The sequence below is a fragment of the Moschus berezovskii genome, chromosome 3 (assembly GCF_049115385.1).
Source record: "Moschus berezovskii isolate FMDL1 chromosome 3, NW_MosBer_1.0, whole genome shotgun sequence".
NCBI classification, from domain to species: Eukaryota; Metazoa; Chordata; class Mammalia; order Artiodactyla; family Moschidae; genus Moschus; species Moschus berezovskii.
The window spans coordinates 77,991,037-78,005,616 of NC_142462.1; the positions used below are offsets into that span (position 1 = coordinate 77,991,037).

At 56.4% G+C, this 14,580-nt stretch overlaps 2 protein-coding genes across 5 annotated transcripts; both read left to right on the top strand.

Annotated features, from left to right (window-relative positions):
• Positions 1–1,776: 1,776 nt before the first annotated feature.
• Positions 1,777–4,897, top strand: HOXA9 (homeobox A9). Of its 2 annotated transcripts, none has more exons than XR_008685251.1 (2): positions 1,777–3,251; positions 3,650–3,787. XR_008685251.1 is itself a non-coding variant. In XM_055420977.2 (2 exons), exons 1-2 carry the CDS (start codon positions 2,012–2,014, stop codon positions 3,886–3,888), a joined length of 819 nt encoding a protein of 272 aa, XP_055276952.1. In that variant the 5' UTR covers positions 1,777–2,011; the 3' UTR covers positions 3,889–4,897. The 2 variants fall into 2 exon arrangements, 1 of the variants encoding a protein (XP_055276952.1); XM_055420977.2 differs by having other exon boundaries at positions 1,777–2,591; positions 3,650–4,897.
• A 1,545-nt stretch (positions 4,898–6,442) lies between these two features.
• HOXA7 (homeobox A7) lies at positions 6,443–14,137 on the top strand. 3 transcript variants are annotated; one of them, XM_055420982.2, is made up of 3 exons: positions 6,443–7,017; positions 10,667–11,254; positions 12,224–14,137. In XM_055420982.2, the coding sequence occupies exons 2-3, from the start codon at positions 10,876–10,878 to the stop codon at positions 12,565–12,567; spliced, it is 723 nt and encodes a 240-aa protein (XP_055276957.1). In that variant the 5' UTR covers positions 6,443–7,017; positions 10,667–10,875; the 3' UTR covers positions 12,568–14,137. The 3 variants fall into 3 exon arrangements, with proteins under 3 accessions (XP_055276957.1, XP_055276956.1, XP_055276958.1); XM_055420981.2 differs by lacking the exon at positions 6,443–7,017 and adding an exon at positions 10,191–10,422; XM_055420983.2 differs by lacking the exon at positions 6,443–7,017 and having other exon boundaries at positions 10,439–11,254.
• Positions 14,138–14,580: the final 443 nt, after the last annotated feature.

Here is a 14,580-nt window from a genome sequence, read left to right on the forward strand (position 1 = left end):
CGGTGGGGGTGGGGATAGGCGGAGGAATTTACAAGGAAAGGAAAATATTAGGGAGGAGGGGGCTGAGGCGGCCTGGACCGGCCACGTCGGAGTTCATTGTGTCGGCCACTTCCCTCTTCCGGCGCGGGCAGAGGAAGGGGCACCCGGTGGTTCTCAGCGCGGCTCCGCAGCCTCATTCTCCGGGAGAGCCTGGCATTTGCGGGTTCCCGCCTGGGACAGGGATGTATCAGGGTTTGGGGGGATTACTGGATCTGTTGGGGAGGATGAAGGAAAAACAGAAGATGGAAGCGACCGATGCCGCCGGCCCGCCCTCGCCGCCAGGGAAGAGGGCTAATGAGAAACACACTCTTGCAGGCACAGTGTTCACACGTGAATTTAATTACCCCATTTTTAGGAGTCGCCTCTTTCTGTTCGGATTGGGGGTAGGTTTTGTTTTGTTTTTTCCCCCAGTTAACAGGCAGGCCGAGGCCTTTTACTTCTGAAAGACTCTAAAGAGTAAGAAATACCTACCTCAATTTGACCAAGCTAAGAAATAGGAGTAAAAGTCAATGCCCTGTGCCCCTCCCTGTTTTAATTTCTAGCCCTGGACTTGTTCTACAGCCCCGAGTTTTGGGCCTTGTAACTGCCGAGCCGTGGGTCGGGTGGGAAACCTAGGTGGGTCCGGGATAGTGGTCAGAAAGGAAGGAGTCCACAAGGACTCATACGAGGGGCGCAGAGGCTAACCGCTCCGGTGCCGGCTCCCCAGCTACTAGAGCCAAGGGGTCTCTTAGGCGGAGCTGCTTTTTCGCCAGCAAACTCGCCTTTCATTGATCCTGCCTCGTGTTTTTACGCAGCTTGGGTTCAGGGAATGCGACGAGGCTTGCAGAGCTCAGCGTTAGGGCCTCCAAGGTCGGAACACACGGCTGGGACGCCTGTTGGGTCAGCCTGGGGTGTGGATAGTGATTCCGGCGGACCGCGAGCGGGGCGCGCCGGTCGTGCGTGTACGCGAGGATGGAGCCGAGCGCTCGGCACAATCAGGTCCTCAAATCCGTCGCCCCAGGGAAGTCTGGCCGCTCCTCGGTGGGGCCCTCGCTGGAGGCTCAGCGGCGATTTTGGGAGCTGCCCGGGCTCCCTGCGCTCCAGTCGGGCAGATGCCGGGGGAGTTCACGATTGGTGCTGCCTTCTCGGTGGCCTGTCCCTGTCCAGCGCGCTCCGCCGGCAGAGGTGGTAGTGGCTCCGTCTGGGACGGATACTGCGTTGAATTTGACTTTTCTCGACCAGCCCCGGGTAAACTCGCATCTCTAGGGACCGCAAGGATTATTTACAGGGAGCTCGCCAACCAAACACAACAGTCTAATTTAACCTTTCCAAGTCCTCGTAAATTTTTACAGCTGCGAGTCATGAGGAGGCAAACGAATCTGTTGGTCGTTCCCAACTTCCCACCAGCCTGTGTGGCTTCTGAAACAATAACTCCTTATGAAATATCATAAATATAGATTTAAATACAGTAGAGCGAGAATGCGATTTGGCTGCCTTTTTATGGCTTCAATTATTGTCTAATTTTATGTGAGGGGCTCTGCTGGCCGCACTCGCGCGCGGAACCCGCGTCTTGCTGATGGCGTGATTAATTGTGATATAAAATAGTCCGCTTAAGAAGTGTGTGTCTGGTGGTGGCGGTGGGAGGGGAGGGAGTACAGAGGCAAGGCCAGATTTGATCTTTTAATCTTCGTTGGCCACAATTAAAACAAACCCGATCGCGGAGCGCCACGATCCCTTTGCATAAAAACATATGGCTTTTGCTATAAAAATTATGACTGCAAAACACCGGGCCATTAATAGCGTGCGGAGTGATTTACGCGTTATTGTTCTGCCGGGCGGGCACGTGACGCGCGCGGCCAATGGGGGCGCGGGCGCCGGCAACTTATTAGGTGACTGTACTTCCCCCCCCTGGTGCCACCAAGTTGTTACATGAAATCTGCAGTTTCATAATTTCCGCGGGTCGGGCCGGGCCGGCCGGGCGCGGGGCACGGCGATGGCCACCACCGGGGCCCTTGGCAACTACTACGTGGACTCATTCCTGCTGGGCGCCGATGCCGCGGATGAGCTGGGCGCGGGCCGCTACGCGCCGGGAGCTTTGGGCCAGCCCCCCAGGCAGGCCGCGGCGTTGGCCGAGCACCCTGACTTCAGCCCTTGCAGCTTCCAGTCAAAGGCGGCGGTGTTTGGCGCCTCGTGGAACCCGGTGCACGCGGCGGGCGCCAACGCGGTGCCCGCGGCCGTATATCACCACCATCACCACCACCCCTACGTGCACCCCCAGGCGCCCGTGGCGGCAGCGGCGCCGGACGGCAGGTACATGCGCTCCTGGCTGGAGCCCACGCCCGGCGCGCTCTCCTTCGCGGGCTTGCCCTCCAGCCGGCCTTATGGCATTAAACCTGAACCGCTGTCGGCCAGAAGGGGTGACTGTCCCACGCTTGACACTCACACTTTGTCCCTGACTGACTATGCTTGTGGTTCTCCTCCAGTTGATAGAGAAAAACAGCCCAGCGAAGGCGCCTTCTCCGAAAACAATCCTGAGAATGAGAGCGGCGGAGACAAGCCCCCCATCGATCCCAGTAAGTGTCTCCTCCTTCCAGGCCGGCCACCACCTCCACGCCGGCCACCCGGATCTGCCGGCCCTCCAGCTTTCTCCGGAGCCTGCCTTCGCCTTCGCTGGGAGCCTCCTGAGCAAAGGCCGGGAGCCAGAAGTTGCTGTTTGGGAAGCCTCCTCGGATGGGGCCCCCCAAGTCCAGAAAGCAGTGACAAGCCGGCCCGCCGGGCTTCGGGGGAGGGGAGGCGGCGGCTGCCTGGAGAGGGGGCGGGGCAGGCGCTGCGGGACGACCCGAGACCTGGTGACCCTCTCCTTGGCTTGCCGGGGACCAAGACAGAGATACTCTGGGCGAGATTCTTCGAAAGCGACGCGTCAGTGAAAGCCTTTTGTGCGGCTAGATTGTCCGGGAGCGGCGGTAGCAACTGCAGCCCGGGCAGCCTGACCCGGGACTCTGGGGAAGACGGCCGATTCCCTCCACTTCTTGCTTCAGCCAGTGGCGGCGTAAACCCTGCCCAAGATGCGGCTGCAGGCGACCGGGACGCGAGGGTCCCCGTGCTAGATTATTCACATAAACTGGAGAAGTGATCAACGGCCTCGGGGTGCCTAGGGGCGCCATACCGGCCTGGCCAGCTCCCACGGCCTTCGAGGGAGCTCAGAATAAGGAGTGGGGAGAGTAGACGGAAAGGTGGGAAGGAAAGGGAGTCAGTGGAGGGGGAACAGAATATTAAGCTCGCTAAGAAACGGGGCAGCGTGGTTTCCTCCTGTGTGGCAAGAGAGAGATCTGTCTGCAAATTTCACTTCTTACACAACGTGTGGAGAGTGGGAGGAAGCAGAGGAGGAGAAAGGAGGGTCTGGGGTGGGGTGGGGGGAGCCAAGGTTTCCGGAGTGCAATTGTAAGTGACCGTCCCTGCGCCTGTCTGCCGGGGTTCCATTGTATCCGAGGCTCGGCTGCCTTCTCTAACCAGTTCAGCAGCGTCCTGCACTTTGGCTGAAGACCCCAGGAGTTTCCCTAGCCCCCAGCGGAGGGGGGTGGGTGTGCTTATTCGCCTCCTAAATCCCCCCCTCTCTGTCCCCCACCCGCAGGTAACCCGGCTGCCAACTGGCTCCACGCTCGCTCCACGCGGAAGAAACGCTGCCCCTATACAAAACACCAAACGCTGGAACTGGAGAAGGAATTTCTGTTCAACATGTACCTCACCCGGGACCGCAGGTACGAGGTGGCCCGACTGCTCAACCTTACGGAGAGGCAGGTCAAGATCTGGTTCCAGAACCGCAGGATGAAAATGAAGAAAATCAACAAGGACCGAGCAAAAGACGAGTGATGCGATTCGAGTTCATTTAGAAAAGAGAGAGTGAGCTAGAGAGAAAGAATTGCCCGTCCCCTTCTCCTACCCCCACCCCACCCCACGCCACCCCACCCCACCCGAGCCTCCACCACCCCGAACAAGGCGGTTGGAAACTCCAGGTCTCATGTCCTAGGCAAACCCTGTTCAGGCTGGTTCCTTGGCCTGCCACTTTGATGGAGGAGGTATTGTAAACTTTCCATTTTCTATAAGATTAAAAAAAAAAAAAAGGTGGGGGCATTAGTGCTGATGGCTCTATGTGCTAGCTTGTATATATTAAAAAAAAAAAAAATCTACCTGTTCCTGACTTCAAACAAACAAAAAAACTACCTTTTTATAATGCACAACTATTGACGGCGGGCTGTATAGTTTTTAGATTGTGTGTAGTTAATTTAATTTGCTCTTTGTGCGGCAGAGTGATCTGCCCAGATACTTGAATACCGTGTTTTATTGTGGTAATTATGTTTTGTGACTCAAACTTCTGTGATGGGTGACGCACCCGTTGTGATTGTGAAAGCTAGAATTCGATTTGAACTCAGGTTGTTTACGAGGGGAGAAAGCAGTTTATGCATAGAGTATAGCTCTGTAGTGGAATATGTCTTCTGTGTAACTAGGCTGTTAACCTTTGATTGTAAACTAGCTGTAAGGATTTCCCAGTGACATAAAATTTTAAAACAAAAAAAGAAAGCGTTCTCCAGGACGCATAGATTCATGGGTTTCTCCATTTTTGAAATGCAGACATTTTAGTTTCTACATGCTCTCTAGACCTGTTTTGTCCATTGTATATATATAATCCACATGTTAAAGAAAAAGTAAACAAGCTTGAATATTGTTTTTGCACCAAACAGTGAGGAAATTTGGAGCTATACGTTATGTGCAGATGGTTACTACCTATGGTTTACGTTTAATTTTAATTGGGGGGAAAATGAATGCTTATTGTAATGGAGTTAATTTTATTGATAATAAATTATACACTATGAAACCGCCATTGGGCTACTGTAGATTTGTATCCTTGATGAATCTGGGGTTTCCATCCGGCTGAACGCACACTGTATATTTTGCAATAGTTACCTCAAGGCCTACTGACCAAATCGTTGTGTTGAAATGATATTTAACTTTTTGCCAATAAAATATATTGATTCTTTTCTAATTTTTGCGGGTCAGCTCTTTGCACCTTCTTCTCCAGGGCAGGGGAGCCTGGGTAGTCTGGGGCGGGGGCGGGGGGCGGCAGATCGGCTGAAATTAAGGAGGACAGAGCTCAGTTGTGTCTCTGGCTTGGGAGCATGAACCTGCAGCAGCCAGACCCAGGCGACCCTCCACTCTGCCTCCCCCGCCGGCTGCCTGGCGACTGCAGGCAGCGAACAGAGGAAGGGTGGACAACAAGGGGCGGAGCGGCCCTGCTCCCGGCTTTGTGTCCGGTTGCGGGACTGCGGGGAGGCGTCAGAGAAGTTGGCAGGGCTGGGATGTCGCTTACGGCTGTCCAGTGGCTGGGAATGGCCATTCTTTCGTCTTGGCGCCCCAAGAATTCCCCAAACCCGGATCCACTGCGACTGGAGGGGGGCCTGGATCTTCCCTGGCGGGGTGGGTAGGGGGTGCTGGGAAGGCGGTGGCAGGCCTGAGAGCTTCCTCCTAAGGCCTCTACCAGGGGGGAATCTGGAGCTCGGCTGCCCCAACGTGGCCGCGGGCAGGGACAGTTGGCGGCTCCCAGGGGACTGGATTTTGCCTGCTCCCCCGCACCCCGCCCCCCGCATCCTGCCAGGCCGGCCCGCCCCGCACACCTCTCGCAAGCACAAGTCCTGACAGAGGCAGAGCCCAGGCAACCGACCAGCCCCAAGCGCCATAAAAGAAAATGAGGGCTGTTACCGTTTATGGGGTGTAAAGGGCTGCGGGGGGAACGGCCACAACTTCGGAGGCCCGAGCGCCTTCTAGATGTGGCGGAGGGTTCAGCCTCCTACCCCACTTTTCTTTTCTCGCCTCCCCGCCCCCCGCCCTCCACCCTCGATTTCTGCAAAGTTATCTGTTTGGGCGCGGAAAAGGGGACCGGGGACAACGGAGGATGGGGCGTCCGCTCACCCCCACCCCCACCCTGCCGCCAGGTTGGGACGCCCTCTGTTGTTGCAGACAGAGGAAACTTCAAAGAATGGGCAGTGAGGGTGTGCCATAAAGGCCGGGTCTGCGAACTGTCTGGAATTCGGCCCTTAATGGGTTTACAACTGTCCAGGCCCAATTAAGATTTTCCACCAAAGCCCTTTCATTTGTTGGCTCTGTCTGCCGCCGATAAAGCGGCTGCGGAAACAGCTCTCTTTTTTATGGGCACTGCCCTCTCGACAGCGTAGATTCCGGGCTCCGTGCAGACCCCCTGGGGATGGGCTCTTGCCAGGGTTGGAAAGTGGTACCCCCGACCTGCGGCGGCTGCGGACGAAGTTCAGGCCCGGCGGCTGGGCTGCAGTGTCAAGGCGCGGCCAGCAGATGGCAGTATGACTCCACGCAAGAGGCACCCGCGCCGCCATCTCCCGCCGCCAAGACCCCGGGAAGTTCCTAAGATGTCGACTTGATGCAAGCTCTTCTGGAATGGGAGCCCCAGATTTGAGCGAACGGCGGTCGTATATTTTCGGTGCCGCTCACGCCTGGCCAGAAACCTCGCTGGGGAACAAAAAAAGCGAGCGGCGGGGCCTCGCCTGAGCTGCACAGGTCGCGCCCTCTTCGCTCCGCTCCGCTCCCCATCCTGGGCGGGGGCCTAGCGCTGCGGTGCTGCTGCTGTCCCGAGGCTGCGGGGCGGTAGCTCCAATCGCGGGGACCGATCTAGGGTGACCGTTCCCACCCTGGGACAGGCCTCGGGGCCTCACGACACTCGGAGAACGCGACCGACCGGCGGACAGACACCAGGACTAAGGCCTACAGCCCGTGGACCTGGTGACCCTCCAGAGGGCGCGCAGAGGGCACACAGTGGCCAAGGGTCCTGTGGCGACCCGAGAGACCGCCCGAAGGCTGCGTCCCGGTGCGGGGAGAGTCAGCACTCTCAAGCGAGCCAGGACCCCGGGACTCGGCCGCCTTAAAAACGTCACGGTACAATCAGGCGGCTGATAATTGGGCGTAAAGGCATTCTTGGTAATTGTCTAGTGTGGGTCTGGAAGGATGGGGAATCCCGGGACCTGGACCAGGAACTGCTTTGGTTCTTCTAAAATACATGATATTTAAAATAATAATATTTACATCCCAGCTCCAGGACAGTTCACGTGGTGAAAGCTGCCCTTGCTTTCTCTCGCCTCCGAATTTCCTGGGTAGTGGAGGCACCAAGGCTACTCCGGCGTCCGTCCCCAGCTTAAGAGGCGAGGACGGGGAGGGAGGGAACCCCAATCCCATTTGAGCCTACCCTCGACACTGGGCGGGGGTATACGCCTCAGACCCTTCCAGGAGGAGGCTGGGTGCTTTCCTGCGTTTCCGAGGACCAGCCCCTGGTGCAGAATGGCTTCAGAAGGAAAATGCAAAAGCAAACAGGGAACCCCTCCGAAGCACTCCTGAGCCCTGTGTGCACGCTACGCGGTGCGTTTATTTGGGTTGTAATAATCTCCGCCAAGCCCACAAAATGTTTACAACCTACATCTCGGCGCTGTACACGCTGTAAAACCCGGTACTGCGTTTTTTTGGTTGACATCTCTCCTGGGCGTCACTATCCGTGTGTCTCTCTCCCCTCCCTTTTCTGTTTATATACACACGTTGGTATTACAGACACACGCCTTCATTATATTTCCTTACTTAATACATAAAATATCACAGCCTTTGGTGAAAGGGGTTTTATAGCTTCCCCAAGAGTCGCCCGTGGCCGTGTCTCCAAGTCGCAGATACAAAGCTCGATTTATGTGACTTTAAACAAACGGCTAAGGAGCAGATCGGTGGTTACCGGTCACGGAGGCCCCAGGTAGGTGCAAGCCGGTCGGGAACTCAGAGGCCTCGTGGACTGCCCGGGGCAAGGCTTCTCTTGCCCTTGGCCGGCGGGTGTCCGGGAGCCGCGCAGACGGGACCCCGCGTCCGCCGAGCGCCTCTGCACTCGTCAGGGATGAGTCGGTGTCCGAGTTGCGATGGAAGACTGCGCATTGCCTGCATAAGAGGCGCGCAACCCGAGCGCGGGGTGCGTGTGGCAACGTTTATAGAAGCAAATCTTCAGCCGCCCTGCTCCAGGCAGGCTCCACTCACAGCCCCAGAGCTGGGTTTACCTTCTTAGCTGGATTTCAATATTGAGGACTGTTTGGTAAAGAGAAGCAGGGGAAACACTTTGCTAGGTAGGTAGGACCCTAGCTCCAGGAAGGCCCTAGGAAAATGTCTTTATCTAAAGACCGCTCGGCTGATAAGAAACCCGCCTTCACGTGGCCTGCTTCAGGTCAACGAGTATTTGTGTGACTATTATCACATTTAATCCAGTGTATGTGTCTGTTCGGCCAAATAAACAGAAAGCCGAAGGCTGGAGAACACACATTTAAAGAGGCCATATTGAAAGCCTGGTCTTGTCTGGCTTTTCCGTTTTAAAACCCCGCTGCACAAGGCAAGTGAGGAGAGAGAAGCTCAGAAACGAAAGGGAGGTTTCAGCATCCGTGGGGTTCGGCCGGACTGGCTGACTTGGGCCCAGAAAGACTGAGGCCTTGCTGGGAGTATCTGGATCCTCTTTGGCCCAGGAGGAGGATCAGTGCGTTCTGCCAGGATGGCTTGGACCTGCTCCCGACAAAACTTGGGCAGGGATGAGCTTGTGGCACGGGCTCCCAGACCCCTTGGCTGGGAACGGGCCCTTTCCAGGGCTCCCAGAAATCGCTCCCCCTCGGTCTGGTCTGTTGGGTCGCCCCACTAGGGCAGGTTCTACTACAAACGCCATAGCTGTTGGCTGCTCCAGCCCCTGGAGTCTAGACAGACGGCGGCGGCGGGCGGCGGAGCCGGTCTTTCTCTTTGCATCTTGCTCTGTGTCACCCGAGGAACAATTTATTGGTCTAAAGCTGTCTAATTCCGCTTCTTTGATCTCCTAGCCTTGTTTGTTTGGTCTTTCTTTAATTTTCTTAGGTTTTTATTTCCTGCCAGAAAGTAATGTTATTTGGAATATTTGTTTTTTTCATTCCTGTCAGTCTTACCCCTCCATTCCCCAACGGGGACACACTGTCACCCTAGTCCTCCATAAAGGGCATCCCTGGATATTGCCACACCATGGCCCCTGCACCCCCAGGGGAAACCACCAGGCACCAACCTGCTCAGACAGCCCCCACTTCCCCACCTATGCCTCAGGCAGTCCACTAGGCCAGAGCTGGGACTTCGTTTTCATCCAAGCGTGAACCCTCCTGTCACCTTTTGTGCTTCTGGGACCCCCTGAGAGTGTGCGGTGAACGGGACGGCCTGAACCCTCTGAAAGTGATGGGCTTTGTACACAAGGAATCAAACTCTATAACTCAGAGGAGAATTTCCGGGGCAATTCCATTGTGAGGTCGGGTTTATGGTGTGCAATCGAGCTGAGCAGTAAAAGGCGTACTGACCCAGCCGCTGGGCTTCCATCGCAGTCTGGGCAGTTTATGAGGCATATAGGGAAAGGGTCACCCCACCACCCTCTAGGGTGCTCCAGCCCTGCGTTGCCGGAGATTGGAGGCTTGGGAAAGTAAGATCTTAGAGTGGGGGCCCTGGGTGGGAGTCAGTGAGACTACTTTGTGCTCCAGTCTTGGAAAAGTAAAGCCAATCCTTGGAAAGGTGAAGCCGCCAGAACTGGGTGGCCTTTTGGAAAAGGTCTGAAAGGTGGGGGTCTCCCCTTTTGTTTGGGGGTCTCCAAAAGAAATGGAGAAACATAGGGGTTGTGGTCCCCAGGCCCCTGGGACCTCTCTCCTCTCCAAATTGGCTCTAAAGCATGTTTGGCTCCCAGGCATCCGGGCCCAAGAGAAGGTAGCCAAGGCCCAGGGATGTCCCCAGTGAAGGCTACCAGAAACCTTATAGTAACATTGGCACCTGGAAAGGTGTGGGCCTGAGGTCCCAACAAGCTGGGGGAAAGAGATTTGGTTCCCTTTGAGCGAAGAGGAACCAAGAGTTGCAGGGAGGACAAAAGAGTGTCCACGCATTTCTTCGGCTACCAGAGGCCAGCCAGGTGCCCAGGAGAGAACGCACAGAGCCTGCCCGGCCAGCGGTGTTGGGGAGGAGGGAGGGAAACCTCATGTTAATAAATCTACTGGCAAATGAGGCTCATTAATAGATAAATATTTCACTGTTTCCTTTAGGCGGATAAACAGTGCGCCGCCGATTAAGGAAAGGAAGCTGGGAGACCTTGACTTTATTCCAACCACATGGTTCCAGCCTGCGGTGGCCTTCTTGCTGCAGCTGAAAGCGATGCTGCCCCGGCCCCGTCTGGATCGGAGTCTAATTCGGCCTCTGGCCCGCTGGACTTGGGACGGGGAACGTAGGCAAAGAGTCGATTTGCCCAGAGCTGAGACTTGTCCGCTTGGCCACCGAGTAGAGGGCCGGTACTTGGGAGCAAAGAGACCCTCCCTGGGTTGGGTGAGTGGGCAGAACAGAGGGGCAGGGAGGACCCGCCAGCTTGTTCAGCGTCCGGGAATAAGCAAGGAAGGGACTACGCCCGGCCGGGTCCACGCGGCCTCTGCCGGCCAGGGGTCCGGGCTGGCGGCGCGCGGAGCCTCCACGCGGCGCCTTGGGAGTCCTTTTCCAGCGGGATGCGCCAGGCCGGCCGGGCGCGGACAGATTCGTTGGCCACATATTTGAGCCTCTTTCCCTTCCATTCTAGGCTGCCGCGGGCCCAGCCGAGCGAGACCACCTGTGAGGGCGGCTGAGATTGGCGGAGGCGGTCATGTGGGCGGTCACGTGCTGCGGCGAGCTCCGTCCAAAAGAAAATGGGGTTTGGTGTAAATCTGGGGGTGTAATGTTATCATATATCACGCTACCTCGTAAAACCGACACTGAAAGCTGCCGGACAACAAATCACAGGTCAAAATTATGAGTTCTTCGTATTATGTGAACGCGCTTTTTAGCAAATATACGGCGGGGGCTTCTCTGTTCCAAAATGCCGAGCCGACTTCTTGCTCCTTTGCGCCCAACTCGCAGAGAAGCGGCTACGGGGCGGCCGCCGGCGCCTTTCCTTCGACTGTACCGGGCTTGTACAATGTCAACAGCCCCCTCTATCAGAACCCCTTCGCGTCTGGCTACGGCCTGGGTGCCGACGCCTACAGCAACCTGCCCTGCGCCTCTTACGACCAAAACATCCCGGGGCTCTGCAGTGACCTCGCCAAAGGCGCCTGCGACAAGGCAGACGAAGGCGCGCTGCACGGCTCGGCCGAGGCCAATTTCCGCATTTACCCCTGGATGCGGTCTTCAGGTAGGCGCAGCCGCCTGGCGGGCCGGGTGGGCGGGCGGACTGGGAGCTGGGAGCGCCGGGCTGGGGGCGCGGAGCGCGGAACGAGGCGGCTGCGAGCCGGCAGCCCCGTGACTCCTGGCGGCGCTGCCTTTCTGGTTTTAATTAGAGCCGAGGCGCCATAGCATGGAGAGCTCCTAGCATTGTATGTAAATGAGGCTCATAAAACTTTTTATGGCCCAATTAATGGGTTCGATCCTCGTAAATTTATTTAACACCATTTGCCTTGGAATCTCAACATTAAGTTGGTTTGTTCGCTATTCTCGTATCCTCTTTCTCCCTCCCTTTCTTCTCTCTTCCCTCCTCCTTTTCCTTTCAGCCTGGCTTTTCTTCTCAAAAGCAGGGAGAGCCAAACCCTTTTGGGTCCCTCATGCGCCCCTGTGCCAGGGGCCATTTAAAGGCAGGGAGGGACGGATGGGTGGGAGTGGAGACAGACAACCTACGGCCCTAGGAAGGCCCGGGGATGGGGGCGCGGGCTGCTGGGGAGGAAAGGCGCCCTTGGAGTGAGGGCCGCCGGAGAGGGTCTTCCACTTGCCTAGCTAGGCGGGGAAGCGGCTGGCTCGCCTTTGAATGGCAAAAGCGCAGCGTCTCCCACTTGCCCACACTCTATATTTACAATTTCCCTTTGTCAGGGGGAAGCAGGACATTGTGGAAGCCTAGCCGGCTGGAAAGAGCGGTTGTAAAGTTGGGATTCTGCGCCTTCCCCCCTCAGAGAGCTGCCTGCGCGTCTGGCACCGCAGTCGGGGTCTTCCGCTAACACTCCCGCTCCTCCCCCAGCTCAGGTTGGGGGCGCAGGGCGGAGGGGGACTCGGACCTGGGTCAGGGCCCGGATGGAGGTGCGCGCTTCTGGATGGCAGCCGGGTTGATGCCCTGGCCTGTGTCCCTGTCGGCTTGTCTGTCCGTGTGTCCATGTGTCCGTGTGTCTGCTCGCAGGGCCGGACCGAAAGCGGGGCCGCCAGACCTACACGCGCTACCAGACGCTGGAGCTGGAGAAGGAGTTCCACTTCAACCGCTACCTGACGCGGCGCCGCCGCATCGAGATCGCCCACGCGCTCTGCCTCACCGAGCGCCAGATCAAGATCTGGTTCCAGAACCGCCGCATGAAGTGGAAGAAAGAGCATAAGGAGGAGGGTCCGGCTGCTTCCGGCGCCCCCGAGGGTGCCGCGCCCGCCGCCTCTGCAGCCGCCGCCGCCGCCGCCGCCGCCGCCGCGGACAAGGCCGACGAGGAGGACGACGACGACGAGGACGACGACGAGGACGAGGAGGAGGAGGAATGAGGGACCCGGCTGCACCAGGCAGTCTGGAAAGCGTCTTTAGAGACTGATTTTATTTACAAAAGTGAAAAAAAATAAAAATAAAATGTTAAAATAAAAAACCCACTCCCCAACCTGCAACCAATCTACCCCATTACCCACTTCAGCTCCCAATTTTTTTGGACTGAGCAGTCACCAGACTGGGTCCCGTTGGGGATCCCCTCTGCTTCTGAGGACTCCCAACAGACACCCCCAACCCCAGGCCGACCAGCTCTGCGCTGGCACGGTTAAAATACTACCTAGCACAGGCCTCCTCCGGGAGAGGCACTCCCAAACTACCTATGGGCCCAGCCCCAGAGGGCCTCCACTCCCAGGATGCCCAGAAGTGTCCCAACACTGTCAGACCCCCAGCACCTCCCCCGGTACCGGCAAGGACCTGATTCTCAGTACTACCTACTAGCCCCAAACTACCTATTTTGTGCTGGCTGGCTCGCCTGCTACCTAGTGCCGAACCCTACCCCCTCCTCGGCCAGGCCTCTGCTGCTTCCGGCTAGTAGCCTTTGGGGTCCCTGAGGCTGCGCTGAGAAGGCGCTGGGATCCGGGGACCAGGGCATTGGCTTCTATTTAAATGGAAAAATAATATATTTATTCCAAAGCATTCTAAGTGCTACAATCTAGAATCCCTCTTTCTTTGGTCTGGGCACCTCATGTTCAGGCCCATCATCCCCTTCTTCTGGAGCATTCCCAAGCTAGCTGCCTGGGCCTCTGGGTTCGCTTCTGCTTAGTAGGACTGCAGAGATGCTCCCAGCCTCCCTGCCCCTCCCCTGGCCTGTCCTACTGTCCAGCCATGTTGAATATGTGTACCCTGACTTTTCCTACAATGGCAAATATTGTATATTTGAACATGATTTTTTTTTGTCATTTATATTGTCTTGGAGCTCATTTGTAAGGCAATGTCCTGACTTGGGAAGGATGTGTTAATGGGGTGACTTTGTAGCATGGTGTGTTGTCTTGAGCTAACTCTATAGCCGGTGAGGGGACTGATGCCCTCCCCAGCGCCCTTCATCTCCTGTGTTGTCCGGTGTCCCCCTCATTCCTCTCAGCTCTAGCCTGGGCTTCCAGGAACGGGAAGGTACATTTTCCTACACTTCCCATCTTGCCCAGTTAACAATGTTTTATGTAACAGAAAAATAAAGATGCTTGATGACAAAGAACTGTGGACTGCTTTATCTGGGAGTTGCAGTGTGCTGTGGAAGAGAGGGTGAAGCAGGACTGGAGAGCAAGCCCTGGGCCAGGTCTGTACAGCCAAAGGGACTTTGGGACAGCAAAAATGGAAGGACAGATAGGGTTCAAGTGCTGGGTGTCATGTATTAGTGTATATGCCTGTTGAATCCCTTTTCGCGTGGATTGCTATGGAGATTTAATGAGGTGTGTGTGCCTCTTTGTGTGTTTATTTCTGTGAGTTCACAATTGTATGTATTTCTGTGTCCGTAATTGTGTGCACACATTTCTGTGTGTCCATAATTGTATATGTACATTTCTCTGTGTGGAGATTTTTGTCTGGTTTGGGTGTGTATACAAACATCTTCCAGATGCCTTGAAAACGGAAATCTTCGACTGATACATTATAGTCTATTCTATGAACCTCCCCCAAACCCTCCAAGGATTCCACGAGAGAAACCCAGTTCCACCCTTTCCTCTAAGGTTATAGAGTGGGTTCCAAAAGGTATATCATCCTGCGACTGATTCCGAATTCCCCAGGAGCCCTGAACCCGGTCAGGGAAAGGACGCGGGATTCAGGGCCTCTGATGCCGCCCCCAGCCCCACATTCAGGAAAAGCGAGGCGGCCCCAGAACCCAGCACTGAAGCTAAGGGGTAGGAAGGGGCACTGGTCGCAGACCCCGCTGCGAAACCCTGGCAGGGGCGTCTGGATGCGGAAAAATGAGGGGCTGGGGCTGGGGAAGGGGCAAGGGGCGGTGGGGACAGCGCAGAACAGTGGCAGCTCGGCGGGCGAAGACCTCGACTCCCATCTCCTGC